The sequence below is a fragment of the Bison bison genome, unplaced genomic scaffold (genome assembly GCF_000754665.1).
Source record: "Bison bison bison isolate TAMUID 2011002044 unplaced genomic scaffold, Bison_UMD1.0 scf7180017864492, whole genome shotgun sequence".
Taxonomy (NCBI): domain Eukaryota; kingdom Metazoa; phylum Chordata; class Mammalia; order Artiodactyla; family Bovidae; genus Bison; species Bison bison.
The window spans coordinates 8,084,405-8,102,868 of NW_011495051.1; the positions used below are offsets into that span (position 1 = coordinate 8,084,405).

Genomic DNA, 18,464 nt, shown 5'->3' on the forward strand with positions numbered 1-18,464 from the left:
GGTGGCTTAGGGGTAAAGAATCCACCTACCAATGCAGGAGATTAAGGTTTGATCCCTGGTCTGGGAAGATTCCACTTGTCACAGAGCAACCAAGCCCAAGCAGCACAACTATTGAGCCTGTGCTCTAGAGCCCGAGAACCACAAGTACTGAAGCCCAAGCAGTCTAGAGCCTGTGTTCCACAGCAAGAGAAGCCACAGCAATGAGAAGCCTGCACACCACAACTAAAGAGTAGCCCCTGCCCTCCCCAACTAGGGAAAAGCCCATGCAGCAACGAAGACTCAGGACAGCCAAAAATAAAAATAAATAAAATTATTTTTTAAAACAGAAGAAGGCTCAGAGGACTAAAGTTTGGGCAAGGAAAGAGTCTTTGTCACCTCTCTGTACCTCGGTTTCTTTCTCTGAGAAATGGGGATAAGAGATGCCAGAGGACTACTGCTAACATCAGATTGTTAGGGGAACCCACTGACTGAAACCTGCTGCCCTGGCCAGGCTTGATAGTAACTACTTGAGTAAGTTATCTTACAACAGGAGGAATGCAGAACTAACAAACTACTACCAACCAGAAAGAAATCAGGAAAGATCAAAAGGAGAGAGAAAATGCCCATACATAGTCCTACCACCTCCCAGAATCTTTGCTAGAATTCATCTAGGCTGATCCACGAATGCACCACCAGGAAGGACTCTGAGTCAGAATGATTGGCCAGAGACAACCCAGAGGAAACGAACCCCATCACCATAAAACCCGAGACTGAGAGCCATGCAGCACAGCAGTTCTCCTGGGTTCCCTTACCCCATCTCTTTTCCCTCGGGCACCCCTTTCCAATAATGTCTTTTGCTTTGTCAGTACATGTGTCTCCTTGGTAATTCATTTCCAAGAGTTAGACAAGAGCCCACTCTCAGGCCCTGGAAGGGGTCCCTCTTCCTGCAACAAAATGAAATAATGTGTATGAAACGCTGAGTGCACAGCCTTCTCTGTAAATATAAATAGCAGCGACTTGCTTTGCAGGGATCAGAACTTGGATCAGGTGGGACGCCTGAGCCGCTACCTTGAGCAACGAGGCCTCAGAGAACAGGATTTTGTTGTTTTTCAGTCACTCTTTGCTGCCCCATGAACTGAAGCACGCCAGGCTTCCCTGTCCTTAACTATCTCGCAGTGTTTGCTCAATCTCGTGTCTATTGAGTCAGGGATGCCATCCGACCATCTCATCCTGTCATCCCCTTCCCCTCTTGCCCTCAGTCTTTCCCAGCGTCAGGGCTATGGGTGATCAGAAAAGGAATGTGAGCTGGTGGGCCCTGAATGCCTCCTCCAGAAGGCGGAGGTGGGGGTGGTTGGTGGTTGGTGGGGTGTCTCAACTGAGAAGCAGGGCTGGCCACGCAGACTGGGAGGAGAGGCAGGACGGAATGTAGGGCCACATGGCAGCGGGGTTGGAGGAATGAATGGCAGCCAGCTGCAACATTGATCGCCGAGATGACGATCTGGCCTTGCACCAGGGTAAGGTCTAGAAGCCTGACTTGCTTGGATCCACGCCTGCGTGGGTGATTAAAGTCGCAGCGCCGCAGAGAGTCCACCCTCTCCCGCCCAGGTTGGGCGAAACTTGAAGCCTGAACCAATAGGGGAGCCACCGTAGTAGTGAAGGGGCGGAGCAGGACAATGACCAATGAATGTGCCCGTTTCAGGCGACCAATGGGAGGTGCTGTTCCAGGGGCGATCAAGAGGCCGCTGCCCGGGGCGGTGGGGCCGGGTCCCGGCTTGTAGCAAGTTCCGGGGAAAGGGTGAGTCTGGAATGGGGCGCCAGGGAGCACGCCCGGGAGATCATCAGGAAGGATGCCGCTGGCGGAACTGCCCTTTGCAGGAGGTGGTTAGAAGCCCCCACACTGCCTTGTGACTGATCGATGCCGGGTGGGTACACAGCTCGGTTCCTGCCCCTGCCAGCAGGGTTTGGAGGTTTCTGGCGGGGAGGTGGGGGTGCTTAGGGGGTTGGGGGCTGCGGACCTCGCTTAGACCTCATCTTCAAAGCTAGATCTGTGCTCAGAGGGGATGAGGAAGGAGGAGATGGTCACTACAAAAGCTCGATCCCTAGGGTCTTATCTCAAAGATAATCTCGTTTGTTGTTGTTCAGTAGGTCAGTCGTGTCTGACTTTGCGAACACTTACCGAGCGTTTGCCAGGCCCCTCGCGGAGCCTTTTCTCTGCTTCAAGCTCATTGAATCCTCCCAACAACCCTTTGAGAGAGAGACTGTTTTATGACTATCTTCCAAATGAGGAAACAGGCTCCGAGAGAAGTTGATTCCTGACAAATACGGGATTATGCAATTGCGATATTCTGTTTTTCCCTCATCACGTCTTAAATGAGTAACGTCGCTCTAATTGCTGACAGTCCTTCTCCGGAAATACTTGGAGACCCCAGGAAGCCTGGACCCTGAATCTGTCTCTCAAAAAGTTCCAGATTGTTGGGAAAAGAGCTGAACAGAACCTCTCCGCCGCTTAGGGAGCCAGCAGGGACTGGGGTCATTAGTAGGGGTATATCGGCTGAAAGAGAGAAACGACTATGATTATTAAATTAATGATAATGACTTCATTCTTGAGTTTATCATATTTGTTATTTGGTCATGCCTGTATCAAGATTTTTAATGTGTAACATACAGAAGTGTGTTGAAACATCACAACCTAATTGATTTATAACTCTAGTTTTTAAAAAACATAGAAAAAAATAGCCATAACTACAATTTATAAAAAATGTGAAGTGTAACAGCAGTAATCAAAATGTGAGGTGGAGAATTAAAAAATGTAAAGTTTACAAATTCTACTAAAGGGAAGCTCTTAGCTTAAAAGAGGGTATTGTCAGTGTGAGGTATGTTTTGTAAGTCTCATAACACATCTTAAACTTATTAAACTTAGGGTAACCACAAGGGAAAAATTCTGTAGTAATTTCATCCAAACACAGACAGCAGGATAAGAAACAAGGAAGAACCTGTCTACAAAACAACCAGAAAACAACAGAATGGCAATAGTAAGTCCTTACCTGCCCACAATATGTAACAGTAGTGCATAATTCCCTTACGACTCTAGTTTAAAGGTTTCTTTAAAAGGAATGTAGAAATGTCATAACTGTCTCTTCATGGCAACATTCTCAGCATGTCTGTTTTCCAGATGGAGAGACTGAGGCCCAAGATGACTAAGTGACTTGCACCTGAGTTGACACAGGATTCACCCCCAGGTCTGTCTGACCACCCAGGTTATTTTGGAAAGGTGGGTTCAGGGCAGACTTTTGTATTGGTGAATTTGTCCAGTAAAGGGGTTGGTGGTGGTGCTGTTCATGACTGATGTAGCATGGGGGGAGAGTGTCGCAAACCCCAGCTCCATCAAACAGATGTGGAAACTGAGGCCCATGGAGGGGAATTGGGTGCCTAAGTTTGCACAGTGAGGGGTCCCAAATCTTTCCCTTCAGTCTGGAGGTGGGAAGGTTGAGGTACTAAAAGGGGCCTTCAAGGCTGAGGCCTGGGGGGTTGATAGGATGTTCCTTCACAGGCAGGCCAGCTGTCAAGAACATGCCTCTGTGCCAATGGAGGGCCACCACCAGGGGCAGGAAGCCCAGTGGGGACGGAGCTCAGCCCATGGCCACCAGAGAAGGCCTGAAAGTGCTTCTGCACTGGGCTGGCCCCAGTGGTGGGGAGCCCTGGGTCACCTTCACTGAGCCCACACTGACCGCGGAGGATGTCTGCATCCACGTCGCACACAAAGTCGGTGAGTCCCGCCATCGGCCCCACAGCGGGGCGGAGGTGTCAGCAGCCACTGGGCCCCGTTCACCCAGTTGTCTGCCCATTCATGCATCCCGCGTTGAGTGAGCACCTTCTGTGTGCCAGCCTCCAATTACTGCCTCTGTAATTTGCAATCAGTTTTGTAAAAAGCTGATACTCTAATGAAAGTGAAAGTGTTAGTTGCTCTGTTGTGTCCAACTCTTTGCAACCCCATGAACTGTAGCCTGCCGGGGTCCTCTGTCCATGGGATTTCCCAGGCAAGAATACTTCAGTGGATTGCCATTCCCTTCTCCAGGGGATCATCCCAACCCAAGGATCAAACCTAGGTCTCTTGCATTGCATCTGAATTCTTATAGGGCTCAGCAAGAAATGCAATAAATAAGGAAACTGAATAGGAGGCAAGCTGTGAGAGATGATGGTAAAAGATTTAACACTTGGGGACTTGCCTGGTGGTCCAAAGGTTAATACTCTGAACTTCCACTGTGGGGATGGGAGCCAGGGTTCAATCCCTGATTGGGAACTAAGATGCCATAAGCCGTATGGTGCAGCCAAAAAAAAAAAAAAGATTTAAAACTTGAGGAGATAAGGGAGCAAGCCACAGGGACATCTGGCAGTGAGAACAGCAAGTGCAAAGGCTCTGAGGTGGGAACTTACTGGTAACTGTGAGGCCAGTGTGGCTGTTGCCAAGTGAGTGAAGGGGAGACAGGGATAGGTGAGGGTGAACGGGTGATGGTGCCGGTTGTGCAGAGCCTTCTGGGCCTCAGGGAAGACTTCGAATTTTACTGCAAGTGAGGTGGGAGCTGTGGAGGACTGTGAGCAAAGGAGGAACATGGTTGGACTCAAGGGTCAAAGATGCTCTGGCTGTTGTGGCAGGAGCAAAGTATGGTGGGTGAGGTTAGGAGCAAGGAACTCCAGGAAGGGAGATGATGGGTGAGAGGTCAGCCAGAGTCAGGTCTTAAACCTTAAAGCTTAAGGGCCTTAAACCCCAGAGGGAGAGTCTAGAGTTTAGACTTCTTCCCAGGAGCAGTAGGGAAACATGGAATGGTCATGAGAGCTTGCAGTGGATGTGCTCAGAAGTCTAATGTCTTCTGCCAGAGGAGGAGAGGGTATCTTCAAGGGGACTTCACTTACCTACCCCTTCCTCCCGGACACCCTCTCAACCCCCCTGCCCCACAACTGAATGGGGGCTTTCTGGTAGATTTCTATAACACTTCGTATTTTTCCACTGAAGGCTGATTCTTTTTTTAAAAAATTTATTTATTTATTATTGACTGCATCAGGTTTTAGTTATGGCACTTGAGATCTTTAGTTGCGACACGTTCGATCCAGTTCTCTGACCAGGGATAGAACGTGGGCCCCCTGCGTTGGGAGCGCAGAGTCTTAGCCACTGGACCACCAGGGAAGTCTCTGACTGTAAACAAGTTAGACAGGTTTGCTAGACGTGTGAATCATGCCTGGTCAAGATCCCGAGAACCTGATCTGTTTGAGGAAGCAAAAGATCTTAAGAATAACTGGAATATCAGTTTCAAGAATTTAGAAGGGAAACTAGAAATTGAAAGCAGAGCATGACTATCTGGGTCCAGGTCATGGGTGTTCATTGCTGAGGGGGTTGAGCTTTCTTATGGGGCAAAGAGGGAGCCATGGAAGGTTTAAGCCAGAGAGTGAAATAGATTGGTTCTTTTTTTTCAAAGACTATCTTCCTCTAATATTTGTCTTTTGTTTTTATTTTAAATATTGATTTATTGGCTGCATCAGATCTTTGCTGCGGTGTAGGAACTTGTCACTTGTGGCTTATGGGCTTAGTTGCTCTATAGCATGTGGGACCATAGTTCCCAGACCAGAGATTGAACCTGCATCCCCTGCATTGGAAAACGGATTCTTAAGCACTGGACCACCAGGGAAGGCCCACAGATTGGTTCTTTAGGAAGCTGTCTCACAGGGAGTTGTGCTCCTTCTTTGGGGTGCAGTACACTTGGATGTCACGATTTTTTTTTTTTTTTTTTGGCCGTGCCATGTGGCTTGTGGGATCTTAGTTCCCCAACCAGGGGTTGAATCTGGGTCCTCAGCAGTGAAAGCACCAAGTCCTAACCATTGGACTTCTGGGGAATTCCTGGATGCAGTGATTTTTGTAGAGCAATTTGGCATCATATAACTTGAATACATTCCCTGAGGGCACACAGTTCCACTCCTAGATACGCAGTCTACAAACACTCAGCTCATGTATTCCAGGAGACACACGAGAATGTTCAGAGCAGCCTCATTTATTTTACTGAGAAATAAGAGGCCATCTCAAAGTCTGTGTAGAGGAGACTGCACAAATCAGTTGCATGTGGTTGAACACTGAAATACTATGCAGCCAGGAAAAAGATATTCAACCAAAGTTACATGTATCATGTGTGAAGCTTAAAAGCTATCATAGCCTGAAAAAACAAATTGCTGAAGGACACCTATGATATAATACCACATTCAAGTTTATAGCATTTAAAACTAGGTCACAGAAAATATGAAAATGATAAACTCTAGTTCAGGAGTATGGTTACCTATTTGCAGTAGGGGAGAGGAGGTGGATGTAGTTGGGGGTTTCAGTCGGACTTGCCAAGTTTTATTTCTTTAGTGGCTGGTACTTGGGTGATTATAAATTATTCCAAAAGAACTATTTTAGATACTTTAGATGTTTAGATAGATATTTTAGTTTTTAAGTGATATATGTATAAAAAAAGATGCTTGGGTGGCCGGTGTGGGGAATGACAATAAATCTGGAGGCTGAGCTGGGACTGGGTTTTGCATTTGAAGGAAGTGGGTGGATCCTAGAGAGAATGAAGGGTGCAGAAAGAACAGGACTTGTGACCAATCTGAGGGGGTGGGATGAGTTAAGGACAAAGATGAAATCCTGGCTTAGAGAACCATGCTGAGAGGGGGCAAATTTGGGGACCTCAGATGATATCTGTTTGGAACAAAGCACATCTCAGGGGGTCAGAGATATCTACAGGGTGACAGCCAAGGGTAGTTGGGTATTTCTCTGGGGCTGGAGTTCAGAGAGAGACAGGCAAAGTGCCAGCAGTCTGAAGAGCTGTGCTAGTCTATGCCAGGTTTGCTGTGGTAACAAGCAGCATCCCTCAAATTCTCCTGGGTTAAGACAATGAAAATTTACTGTAAGTCTCATAGTGAAAGTGTTAGTTGCTTAAACATATCTGACTCTTTGCAACCCCATGGACTGTATAGTCCACCAGGGCCCTCTGCCCGTGGAATTCTCCAGGCAAGAGAACTGGAGTGGGTAGCCATTCCCTTCTCCAGGGTATCTTCCCGAGCCAGGGATCGAACCTGGGTTTTCTGCGTTGCAGTCAGATTCTTTACCATCTGAGCCACCAGATGTAAGCATTTAATGCTGATGCCCTAGCATTTAATGCTGGTCAAATGGTTCCCCTCTATCTTGTAGTTTCACCACTAGGCATTAGGGGTCTCCAACATTCCCGGGGTAGGGAAGAGGACAGGAGAGTTTATTTCTAGACCTGGAAAATGTATATTCCTTCTGCCCGCATCCCATTGGCCAAAAAAACTGTTCAATGCCCTCATCCTAGCTGCAAGGGAGACTGGGACATGTAGTTTTTCTGTGTGGCCACAGTATGGTCTACATATTGCATTGTCTTCTTTTGGCAGGGGAGGAGGCCAGGGAGAGGTTGTGAAGGGAGACAGCAGGTCTGGGAGTCGACGAGGCTAATGGGAGCAGACATCAACTTCCTGACTCATTTCTCCCCTGTGCAGGCATCACTCCACCCTGCTTCAATCTTTTTGCCCTCTTCGATGCCCAGGCCCAGGTCTGGCTGCCTCCAAATCACATTCTGGATACCTCCAGGGACTCCAGCCTGACGCTGTACTTCCGCATGAGGTGGGCAAAGTCCCCTTAGAAGGCTTTTGTCCCCTCCCCTCCCTCTCTTGTCCCCACCTGCCAAGACTTGGCCTGAGTCCATGCTAAACCTCGACTGCACCCCCCTCCTTTCCTGCAGGTTTTATTTCCGAAACTGGCATGGCACGAATCCTCAGGAGCCAGCTGTGTACCGCTGCGGGCCCCCAGGGGCCGAGACTTCCTCAGAACAGGCAGAGCAGGGGGTGCAACTCCTGGACCCTGCCTCCTTTGAGTACCTCTTTGAGCAGGTGTGAGCAGGGCTGGGAAGGCGTGACTATTTGTGAGGGACCTTGGGCAATTGAGGAGCCCCCACTTCCCTCCCAATTTGCTATAAGCAGTGGGTTTCAGTCATGCCATCTGGGATCCTTCGGCTGCCTGAACAAAAGGGTTTTGGACTCTTAGGGTTGCAGGGGTAAGAGTACTGTGGTTGATTAGTGATGTCTGTCACAGGCATAGGATTGGGCAGACGAGGCATACATATGGGGTCCCCCCGCTTCCTGAAAGTAACCGGAAGCTGGGGAGTGAACAGGTTCTCACACCTCCCTTTCTGCCTGATTCCCCATCCCCAGGGCAAGCATGAATTTGTAAATGACGTGGCATCACTATGGGAGCTATCCAGCGAGGAGGAGATCCACCACTTTCAGAATGAGAGCCTGGGCATGGCCCTTTTGCACCTCTGCCACCTCGCTCTCCGCAATGGTGTCCCCCTTGAAAAGGTGGCCAAGAAGACCAGGTATCTGGGAATGGGGCGGGGACATTGCACAGGTGGGTGGACATGCCCGGGTGTCTGAAGGCCAGGGTAGACCTTGCATACTGCCATGCCTTCATTCATTCAACAAACATTTATTGAACACCTACTGTGTGCTGGTACTAGTTTTGGGTGTTGGACACACAACAGTAAACCAGGCAGACGAAATCTGTGGCTTCTTAGAGCTCACTTAAAAAAAAATTGTGTATTTATTTTGGCTGTGCTCGGTCTTAGTTGCAGCATGCAGGATCTTTAGTTGTGGCGTGCAAACTCTTAGTTGTGACACATGGGATCTAGTTCCCTGACCAGGGATCGAGCCCAGGGCCCCCTGCATTGCAAACACAGAGTCTTAGCCACTAGACCACCAGGGAAGTCCCTGGAGCTCATATTTGATGGAGAAGACAGGCAATAAATGAAATACAAAAGTAAAATGTATAGTGTTTTTGATGGTGACGAATGCAATGGGGAAAAATTAAACTGGAAAAGAGGAAGGGGGTATCAGAGAATGAGGGGTGTACAGTTTAAAACTGGGTCATCAGTTTCTCACTGAAAAGGTGACATTCACTTTCAGAGATTTGAAGGAAGTAAAGGAGGGAGCCAGGTGGGTATTTGTGAGAAGAGAATTTTCCAGAGGTATCAGCCGGTACAAAAGCCCTGAGCTTGGGCTGTGCCTGATGTGTTGGAGGAAGTATGGCTGGAGTAGAGTGAGCTTGCATGACTCGCTAGAATTCAAGGGAAGGGATAAGGCAGAAGTCTGGGGAGTTACTCATCTCCACTGAGGTGAGGACTGGAGCAATCAGGGCACACTGCCTGGAGGAGGCAACCCTGCAGTTTTTTGTTTTTCTTTTTTTGGCTGTGCTATGTAGCTTGTGGGATCTTAGTTCCCCCATCAAGGTTTGAAACCAAGGCTACAGCTATGAAAGCGCCAAATCCTAACCACTGAAAACAGCCAGGGAATGTCCCAGGACCTGCATTTAAAGAAAACAAAAATTATTTATTTTATTTTTGGCTGCATCGAGTCTTAGTTGAGGTATATGGAATCTTTGTGATCTCTCTAGTTGCAGCGTGTGGGCTAAGTTGCCTCAAGTCATATGGGGTCTTAGTTCCCCGACCAAGGATCGAGCCTGCATCCCCTGCATTGAAAGGCATGTTCTTGATGACTAGACCACCAGGGAAGTCCTAGGACCTGCAATTCTTTTTGAAATTATTTATTTATTTATTTTTGGTTACGCTGGGTCTTTGTTGCTGCGTAGGCTTTTCTCTAGTTGTGGCGAGCAGAGGCTACTCTCTACTGCAGTGCACAGACTTCTCATTGGAGTGATTTGTTGCCCAGCACGGGCTCTAGAGCACAGGCTCAACAGTTGTGGCATATGGGCTTAGTTGCTCTGCAGCATATGGAATCGTCCCAGATCAGGGATTGAACCCCTGTCCCCTGCGTTGACACGTGGATTCTTTACCTCTGAACCACCAGGGAAATCCTAGGACTGCAATTCCTTTTTTTTTTTAATTTATTTATTTTTAATTGGAGGATAATCACTTCATGGGAATTAGATGGGGAAACAGTGGAAACAGTGTCAGACTTTATTTTTGGGGGCTCCAAAATCACTGCAGATGGTGACTGCAGCCATAAAATTAAAAGACGCTTACTCCTTGGAAGAAAAGTTATGACCAACCTAGATAGCATATTCAAAAGCAGAGACATTACTTTGCCAGCAAAGGTCCGTCTAGTCAAGACTATGGTTTTTCCAGTGGTCATGTATGGATGTGAGAGCTGGACTGTGAAGAAAGCTGAGCACCGAAGAATTGATGCTTTTGAACTGTGGTGTTGGAGAAGACTCTTGAGAGTCCCTTGGACTGTAAGGAGATCCAACCAGTCCATCCTAAAGGAGATCAGTCCTGGGTGTTCACTGGAAAGACTGATGCTGAGGCTGAAACTCCAGTGCTTTGGCCACCTCATGCGAAGAGTTGACTCATTGGAAAGACCCTGATGCTGGGAGGGATTGGGGGCAGGAGGAGAAGGGGACAACAGAGAATGAGATGGCTGGATGGCATCACTGACTCGATGGACATGAGTTTGGGTAAACTCTGGGAGTTGGTGATGGACAGGGAGGCCTGGCGTGCTGTGATCCATGGGGTCGCAAAGAGTCAGACATGACTGAGTGACTGAACTGAAGTGAATTGCTTTACAATGGTCTACAGATCAGCCATAGGTATATACCCGTGTCTCTGCAATTCTTTTTTTTTTTTTTTTTCTGCAATTCTTAAAGCACATATTTTTCAATCCCTGTCATGTTATCACTCTGGAGGACCAGGGCTGTGACCATGAAGCCAGGATGCTGGGGAGCACAGAGGAAGCACCCTATCCAGCCTGGCGATCAGATGATGCTCCTGGGGTGACATTTCTGCTAAGACCTGAAGGTTGAGTTGGCTTTATCCAGACGTGGACTGCTTTGGCAAAGCATTGGAGGCAGAGGGAACAGCATATATAGAGGCCCAGAGGCAGCAGGCGGCAAAGGCCTGTTTCCAGGGCAATTGAACTTAGAATGCAATTGCCCAAGTGCTGGAGTCAGCCAGGCACTAATCGGGGGTCTTTTTCCCTCCAGGTCTTTAGGGAGCCCTGGAAAGCTTGGGAATAGGGGCAAAAGACAGCTAGAACCTTGAGCTTTAGGATCTCTCTATTCAAGGGATGGAAAAAATGGCTTGGGACATGGAAGATAAGGCTTGTGTGTGTGTGTGTTTAATTGCTCAGTCATGTCCAACTCTTTGCGAGTTCATGGACTATAGTCCCCCAGGCTCTTCTGCCCATGGGATTTCCTAGGCAACAATACTGGAGTGGGTTGCCATTCCTTTCTCCAGGGGACTTTTCCTAACCCAGGGATTGAATTCGCGTCTCCTGCATTGGCAGGGGGATTCTTTACCACACTGAGCCACTGGGGAAACCCAGGATGGGGTGTAGAAACCTATAATCTGAATGGGCTATGCTGGGGACTTTGCTGGTCTAGGAATCCACCTGCCAATGCAGGGGACCTGGGTTTGATCTCTGGTTTGGGAAGATCCCACATGCCATCCCTGTGCCAGAACTACTGAGCCTTCTCTCTAGAGCCTGTATTCCCCCAGCACAACCAAAAAATAAATACATACATACATATATAATAAAATAAATGGGCTCTGCTGGTGGGCAGTGCAGGCAGGAGAAGAGGTGAAGAGTATGGCTTTGTGAGGAGCAGAGGGGCTTCCCAGAGCTGTCCTTTTATTGATAATCATATTACTGATCAAAACAATAGTGATTTCTCTAGTAATAACAACAGCCAACACTCACATAGTCTTTATTTTGTGCCAATCAATAGTCCTAATTCTCTTGTCAGCCCTAGATGTGGGTACTGATTCCATTTTACAGATGAAAAGACGGAGCTCCTTAGAGCTTAAGTAATTCACCCAATATCTGGAATTTCAGCCACTCAGTCCCCTCCAGAGTCCTGGGCCCTGGCCCTGACACCATTTGGCCTTGCTATGCTTGTGCTTTATCACATTTTCTTTCCACTTTCATAACAGCCTGCCTGCTTTTTATTGTTTGTACTTTTATTCAATTTTAATATTTTTTTAGCTTTAATATTTTTGATTGAAGTACAGTTGATTTATAATGTTAATTTCTGCTGTACAGCAAAGTGATTCAGTTATATATATATTTTAAGTATTCTTTTCAATTATAGCTTATCACAGAATATTGAATATGGTTCTCTGTGCAGTACAGTAGGATCTTGCTGTCTATCCATACTAAAGCTTGCATCTGCTAACCGCAGCCTCCCACTCTGTCCCTCCCCCAGCTCCCTCCCGCCGGCAACCACCAGCCTGCTCTCTATGTCCATAATTCTGCTTCTGTTTGGTAGAGACGTTCATTTGTGTCATATATATTTTTTAATTATTAATTTTTAAAATTTCTGGCTGCACTGTTTGCTTCACTGTGTTGTGCAGGCTTTTCTAGTTGTGGTACATAGTCTCTAGAATGCATGGGGCTCAGTATTTATGGCACACAAGCTTAGTTGTGGTATGTGGGATCTTAGTTCTCCAACCAGGGATCAAACCCAGGGCCCCTACGTTGGGAATACAGTCTTATCAACAGGACCAACAGGGAACTCCCTGTCGGGGTTTAGAATCCACATATAAGTGATATCGTATGGTATTTGTCTTTCTCCTTCTGACTGACTTCACTCAGTATGACAATTTCTAGTTGCATCCATGTTGCTGCAGCTGACATGATTTTGTTCTTTTTCACGGCTGCATAGTATTCCATTATATATGTATACCACATCTTTCTCTGCTCATCTGTCGATGGCGTTTAGCTTGCCTGTTTTCTAGATGAGGCAGCTGAGGTTCAGAGAGGTTAAACCACTTCTCCGTCATGGCCCAGTCGGGACCCCTGAACTGCCCCTCTTGGTCATCCGCACAGCTTCAAGGATTGCATCCCACGCTCCTTCCGGCGGCAGATGCGGCAGCACAACGCTCTGACACGGCTGCGCCAACGGAGCATCTTCCGCAAGTTCCTGCGGGCCTTCCAGCCGGGCTGCCTCTCCCAGCAGGTCGTCATGGTGAAGTACCTGGCCACGCTCGAGCGACTGGCACCCCGCTTTGGCACAGAGCGTGTGCCCGTGTGCCACCTGGAGCTGCTGTCCCAAGCCGACGGGGAGCCCTGCTACATCCGGGACGGTGGGCAAGCCCCTCCTGACCCCGGGTCTGAGTCTGCTGCCGGACCCCCCACCCACGAGGTGCTGGTGTCAGGCACGGAAGGCATCCGGTGGCGGCTGGTACCGGCGGAGGGGAGTGGGGTGCCTCTACCATCTAACAGTGGAGGGTGTGGGCTCCTGCTCAGCCTTGACTTCGGCCTTGGAAGGTGGCTATGGCAAAGGTGGTTTTCCCTACATGGCTCTGGGATATGTTTGTCTGTGAGTGGGGGTCTGTTTCTTGGATAGTGTCTTAAAGGCTCTAATAAGGCCTGCAATCAAGAATTAATTTCAGTCTTAATGTTCTGCCTAAGCATTTCCAATGCATGTTGGTTCCAGAACCCTTCCAATAACGCGACATTCTTCTAGTCTGCTGTGGAATTAAAAGTCTATGGCACATATTTGGTTACCTGATCAGCCTGGATAGGCTCTAGGCCAAGCCCATTTCCTTCAGCTTGGCCCTCAATGGAGGGACAGCAGCTGTCTCAACCCCATGGTGATGAATCCTCTGCCTTCTCCCCCTGGGGAGCTGATGGCTAGGGTCGCTGCTTCTGGAGAACACCTTTGACCTCTGGGGCCAAGAGGGCTAGGAGCCCCCTTTCTGCCCTCCCCAAAGTTCCATCTTCTGGTGACTATATCTCTCTGGATGGGTCCCCCGTCCAGCTCATGACACTGCATTCATGGATAGATGCCCGAATAGGTAACCTGGCCCTTCCGGCTTCCGCCTCTCCCCAGGGAGGGAAGAGCAGGAGGACTGAACAGGCACAGCCCTGCTCTGTTCACCTGCCCCACTTCCTGGCTTGCAGGGGCCTGCTGATGGTGGTGCTGGTGGCGGCAGCAGGATGCCTGATGCTGACCCATCTGGGAAGAAAATGAAGGCCGGGGAGGTGGGCAGCGAGCCAGTGGACAGGCCTCGGGAGAGCCCCTGGTCCTACTTCTGTGACTTCCAGGACATCACCCACATGGTGCTGAAGGAACGCCACGTCAGCATCCATTGTCAGGACAACAAGTGCCTGGTGGGGCCTGGGGCTGCGGACTGGGCTGAGGGGGGAGATGCCTGTGGCCCGTGATGCCTGCCTGATGATCCCCCGGCCCGCAGGAGCTGACCCTGCCTTCCCGGGCCGCGGCCCTGTCCTTGGTGTCGCTGGTGGATGGCTACTTCCGCCTGACCGCCGACTCAAACCACTACCTGTGCCACGAGGTGGCTCCTCCGCGGCTGGTGATGAGCATCCAGGATGGTATCCACGGCCCCCTGCTGTGAGTGCCTGGCCGGGGGCAGTGGGGACAGGGCAGGAGGGGCAGCTGCCGGCTGGACAGTGAGCTCTAGGGACTGTGGAGTTTAAACGAAGTGTGTGCACGTTGACGTCTTAGTGTGTGCCTGTGCGTCTTGGGGTGGGCAGGCCTGTGTGTCCACCCACCTGTATGAGTGCACACTGGTGTGCACACATTCAAGTCTCAGTGAGTACGTATCAGTGTGTGTGTCCTGAGTCTACACGCATGTGTGTGGGTGCATGTGTGTGCGAGCATTGGTGTTTAGTGCGTACACGTGTGTCTGTATGGGCCTGCGTGTACTGTGCAAGGATTCACTCATACCGCATTGTACATGCGTTCACATCAGTGAATGCTCACGTGGGTGCATGTGTGACCCATGCATGTGTGCAGGCAGAGGTTATGCAGGGAGAGAGGGCGCCTGTAATGGCGTGGGTGCTGTGCCATTCTGAGAGTGCCTGGCTTTGGGACTGGGTCCCCATGCGTGTCTGGATGTTTAACAGCTGTGTCACTGCTCTGGTGACTGCATTTGATTTTGTTTTGTTTCTCTTGTTGTGTTTTTTGACATTGCGTTGAGGTTGTGGGAACTCAATCCCCCCGACCGGGGAATGAACCTTGAACCCATGCCCCCTGCAATGGAAGCACAGAGTTTAACTGCTGGACCACCAGGGAAGTCCCCCAACTGCATTTTAAATTGTCAGCGCATATTTTCACACCTGACTGGTGACTTTTGCGCGGCTGTGCGTTTCTCAGATGGTGGTGGCCATTGAGATATACATGTGGGCGTTTCCACCCCGGAGTTGTAATGTGACTCACCCCTGGTTACTGCGAGGCACTGCGTATGCCTGCCTGGACGTGTGTGGCTGAGAAGGTTGAGTGTCAGGGCTTATAAGGTCACTGATGAGTGTGTGTGGCCATCCCGTTTGCTGCCAGGTTGGGGTTTGTGACTGTCAGCTCCTCTGGCCTTGGGTATCCCTTGTCCTACCTGTGACACTGGGACTAGCTGCCAATGTGGGTTGGGGGTGCATTGTAAGAGGTCTCACCCCTCCCAGCCTAGTCTGTATGCTAGAGGAGGGTGAGGGCTCCTCACCTCTCAAGGGGCTGTGGCCTCATGGACGTCTGTGGGCCATGTCAGCATCATCTTAGTCCATTCAAATAGAATACCAATGGCTGAGTGGCTTAGAAACCACAGACACTCCTCAAGTTCTGAAGTCCAAGTGCAAGGTGTTAACAGATCTGATGTCTGTGAGAGCCCCACTTCCTGTTTCATAACCACAAGTTCAGTCTTCTGGCTGTGTCCTCATATGGTGGAAGGGGTGAGTGAGATCTCTGGGGTGCGTTTTTTGTAAGTCACTAATCCCAGGTCCGTCTAGTCAAGGCTATGGTTTTCCCTGTGGTCATGTATGGATGTGAGAGTTGGACTGTGAAAAAGGCTGAGTGCCAAAGAATTGATGCTTTTGAATTGTGGTGTTGGAGAAGACTCTTGAGAGTCCCTTGGACTGCGAGGAGATCCAACCAGTCCATCCTAAAGGAGATCAGCCCTAGGATTTCTTTGGAAGGACTGATGCTGAAGCTGAAACTCCAGTACTTTGGCCACCTATGCGAAGAGTTGACTCATTGGAAAAGACTCTGATGCTGGGAGGGATTAGGGGCAGGAGGAGAAGGGGACGACAGAGGATGAGATGGCTGGATGGCATCACTGACTCGATGGACGTGAGTCTGAGTGAACTCCAGAAGATGGTGATAGACAGGGAGGCCTCGCGTGCTGCCATTCATGGGGTCGCAAAGAGTCGGACACAACTGAGCGACTGAACTGAACTGAACTGAATCCCATTCATGAGGGCTCTACCCTCATGATTCATCACCTCCCCCCAGGCCCACCTCCTAACGCCATCACCTTGGGGGTTAGAGCTTCAACATAGGAACTGACTGTATTCTTTTTTAAACTTCTATTTACTTAGTTAGTTTTGGCTGTGCTGGGTCTTCGTTGCTTTACTCAGGCTCTTCTCTAGTTGCAGTGAGCAGGGGTTGCTCTCTAGCTGTGGCGTGCGGGCTTCTTGTGGCCGGGGCTTCTCTTGTTCTGGAGCACAGGCACTAGGGCTAGCGGGGTTCAGTGGTTAGGGCTTGTGGGCTTAACTGCTCCACAGCATGTGGAATTCTCCCAGAGCAGGGATCAAACCTGTGTCCCCTGCGTTGGCAGGTGGATCCTTATCCGCTGAGCTGCCAGGGAAGTCCAACTTTAGGGGAGGCAAACATCCAGTCTGTGTAGCTGCGAGGGCCCGTGGGGCTATGTCACCTCATGGTTCCTGTTTGTGTTTATGACCGTGCTCACCTCTGGGTCTGGAATGCTGGCCCCTGGAATACACCGGGGGAGCAGCTATGTCTGTGATCTTTGACCTTTGTGTGTGTACCAGACTGTACTGTGTGTCACCCTGGGCACGGCGACACAAATAGGAAGTAGGAAGTCAGGAAACACCTGGAGTAACAGGCAAATTTGCCCTTGGAATACGGAATGAAGCAGGGCAAAGGCTAATAGAGTTTTGCCAAGAGAAGGCACTGGTCATAGCAAACACCCTCTTCCAACAACACAAGAGAAGACTCTACACATGGACATCACCAGATGGTCAATACCGAAATCAGATTGATTATATTCTTTGTAGCCGACGATGGAGAAGCTCTATACAGTCAGCAAAAACAAGGCCGGGAGCTGACTGTGGCTCAGATCATGAACTCCTTATTGCCAAATTCAGACTTAAGTTGAAGAAAGTAGGGAAAACCACTAGGCCATTCAGGTATGACCTAAATCAAATCCCTTATGATTATACAGTGGAAGTGAGAAATAGATTCAAGGGATTAGATCTGATAGACAGAGTGCCTGCAGAACTATGAACGCAGGTTCATGACATTGTACAGGAGATAGGAATCAAGATCATCCCCAGGAAAAAGAAATGCAAAAAAGCAAAATGGCTGTTTGAAGAGGCCTTACAAATAGCTGTGAAAAGAAGAGAAGTGAAAAGCAAAGGAGAAAGGAAAGATATACCCATTTGAATGGAGAGTTCCAAAGAATAGCAAGGAGAGATAAGAAAGCCTTCCTCGGTGATCAATGCAAAGAAGTAGAGCAAAACAATAGAATTGGAAAGACGAGAGTTCTCTTCAAGAAAATTAGAGATACCAAGGAAACACTTCATGCAAAGATGGGCTCAGTAAAGGACAGAAATGGAATGGACCTAACAGAAGCAGAAGATATTAAGAAGAGGTGGCAAAAATACACAGAAGAACTATACAAAAAAGATCTTCATGACCCAGATAATCATGATAGTATGATCACTCACCTAGAGCCAGACATCCTGGAATGCGAAGTCAGGTGGGCCTAGGAAGCATCACTAAGAACAAAGGAGGTGATGGAATTCCAGTTGAGCTATTTCAAATCCTAAAAGATGATGCTATGAAAGTGCTGGCTGCACTCAGTATGCCAGCAAATTTGGAAAACTCAGCAGTGGCCACGGGACTGGAAAAGGTCAGTTTTCATTCCAATTGCAAAGAAAGGCAATGCCAAAGAATGCTCAAACTGCCACACAATTGTACTGGTCTCACACACTAGTAAAGTAATGCTCAAAATTCTCCAAATGAGGCTTCAACAGTATGTGAACCATGAACTTCCAGATGTTCAAGCTGGATTTAGAAAAGGCAAAGGAACCAGAGATCAAATTGCCAAGATCCGTTGGATCATCGAAAAAGCAAGAGAGTTCCAGAAAAACATCTATTTCTGCTTTATTGACTATGCCAAAGCCTTTGACTGTGTGAATCACCACAAATTGTGGACAATTTTTAAAGAGATGGGAATACCAGACCACCTGACCTGCCTCTTGAGAAATCTGTATGCAGGTCAGGAAGCAACAGTTCGAACTGAACATGGAACAACAGACTGGTTCCAAATAGGGAAAGGAGTACGTCAAGGCTGTATATTGTCACCCTGCTTGTTTAACTTATATGCAAAGTACATCATGAGAAACGCTGGGCTGGAGGAAGCACAAGCTGGAATCAAGATTGCTGGGAGAAATATCCT

At 48.8% G+C, this 18,464-nt stretch overlaps 1 protein-coding gene across 1 annotated transcript in view; it reads left to right on the top strand.

Annotated features, from left to right (window-relative positions):
- The first annotated feature begins 1,708 nt into the window (after positions 1–1,708).
- TYK2 (tyrosine kinase 2) overlaps positions 1,709–18,464 on the top strand; it is a 29,862-nt gene continuing 13,106 nt past the window's right edge. Inside the window, exons 1-10 of the mRNA XM_010828367.1 lie at positions 1,709–1,901; positions 2,900–3,011; positions 3,152–3,250; positions 3,530–3,745; positions 7,522–7,645; positions 7,764–7,911; positions 8,233–8,396; positions 12,859–13,225; positions 13,936–14,145; positions 14,229–14,386. Of these exons, the coding sequence (XP_010826669.1) occupies positions 3,550–3,745; positions 7,522–7,645; positions 7,764–7,911; positions 8,233–8,396; positions 12,859–13,225; positions 13,936–14,145; positions 14,229–14,386 (1,367 nt within the window). The 5' untranslated portion in view covers positions 1,709–1,901; positions 2,900–3,011; positions 3,152–3,250; positions 3,530–3,549. The remainder of the gene's footprint in view (positions 1,902–2,899; positions 3,012–3,151; positions 3,251–3,529; positions 3,746–7,521; positions 7,646–7,763; positions 7,912–8,232; positions 8,397–12,858; positions 13,226–13,935; positions 14,146–14,228; positions 14,387–18,464) is intronic.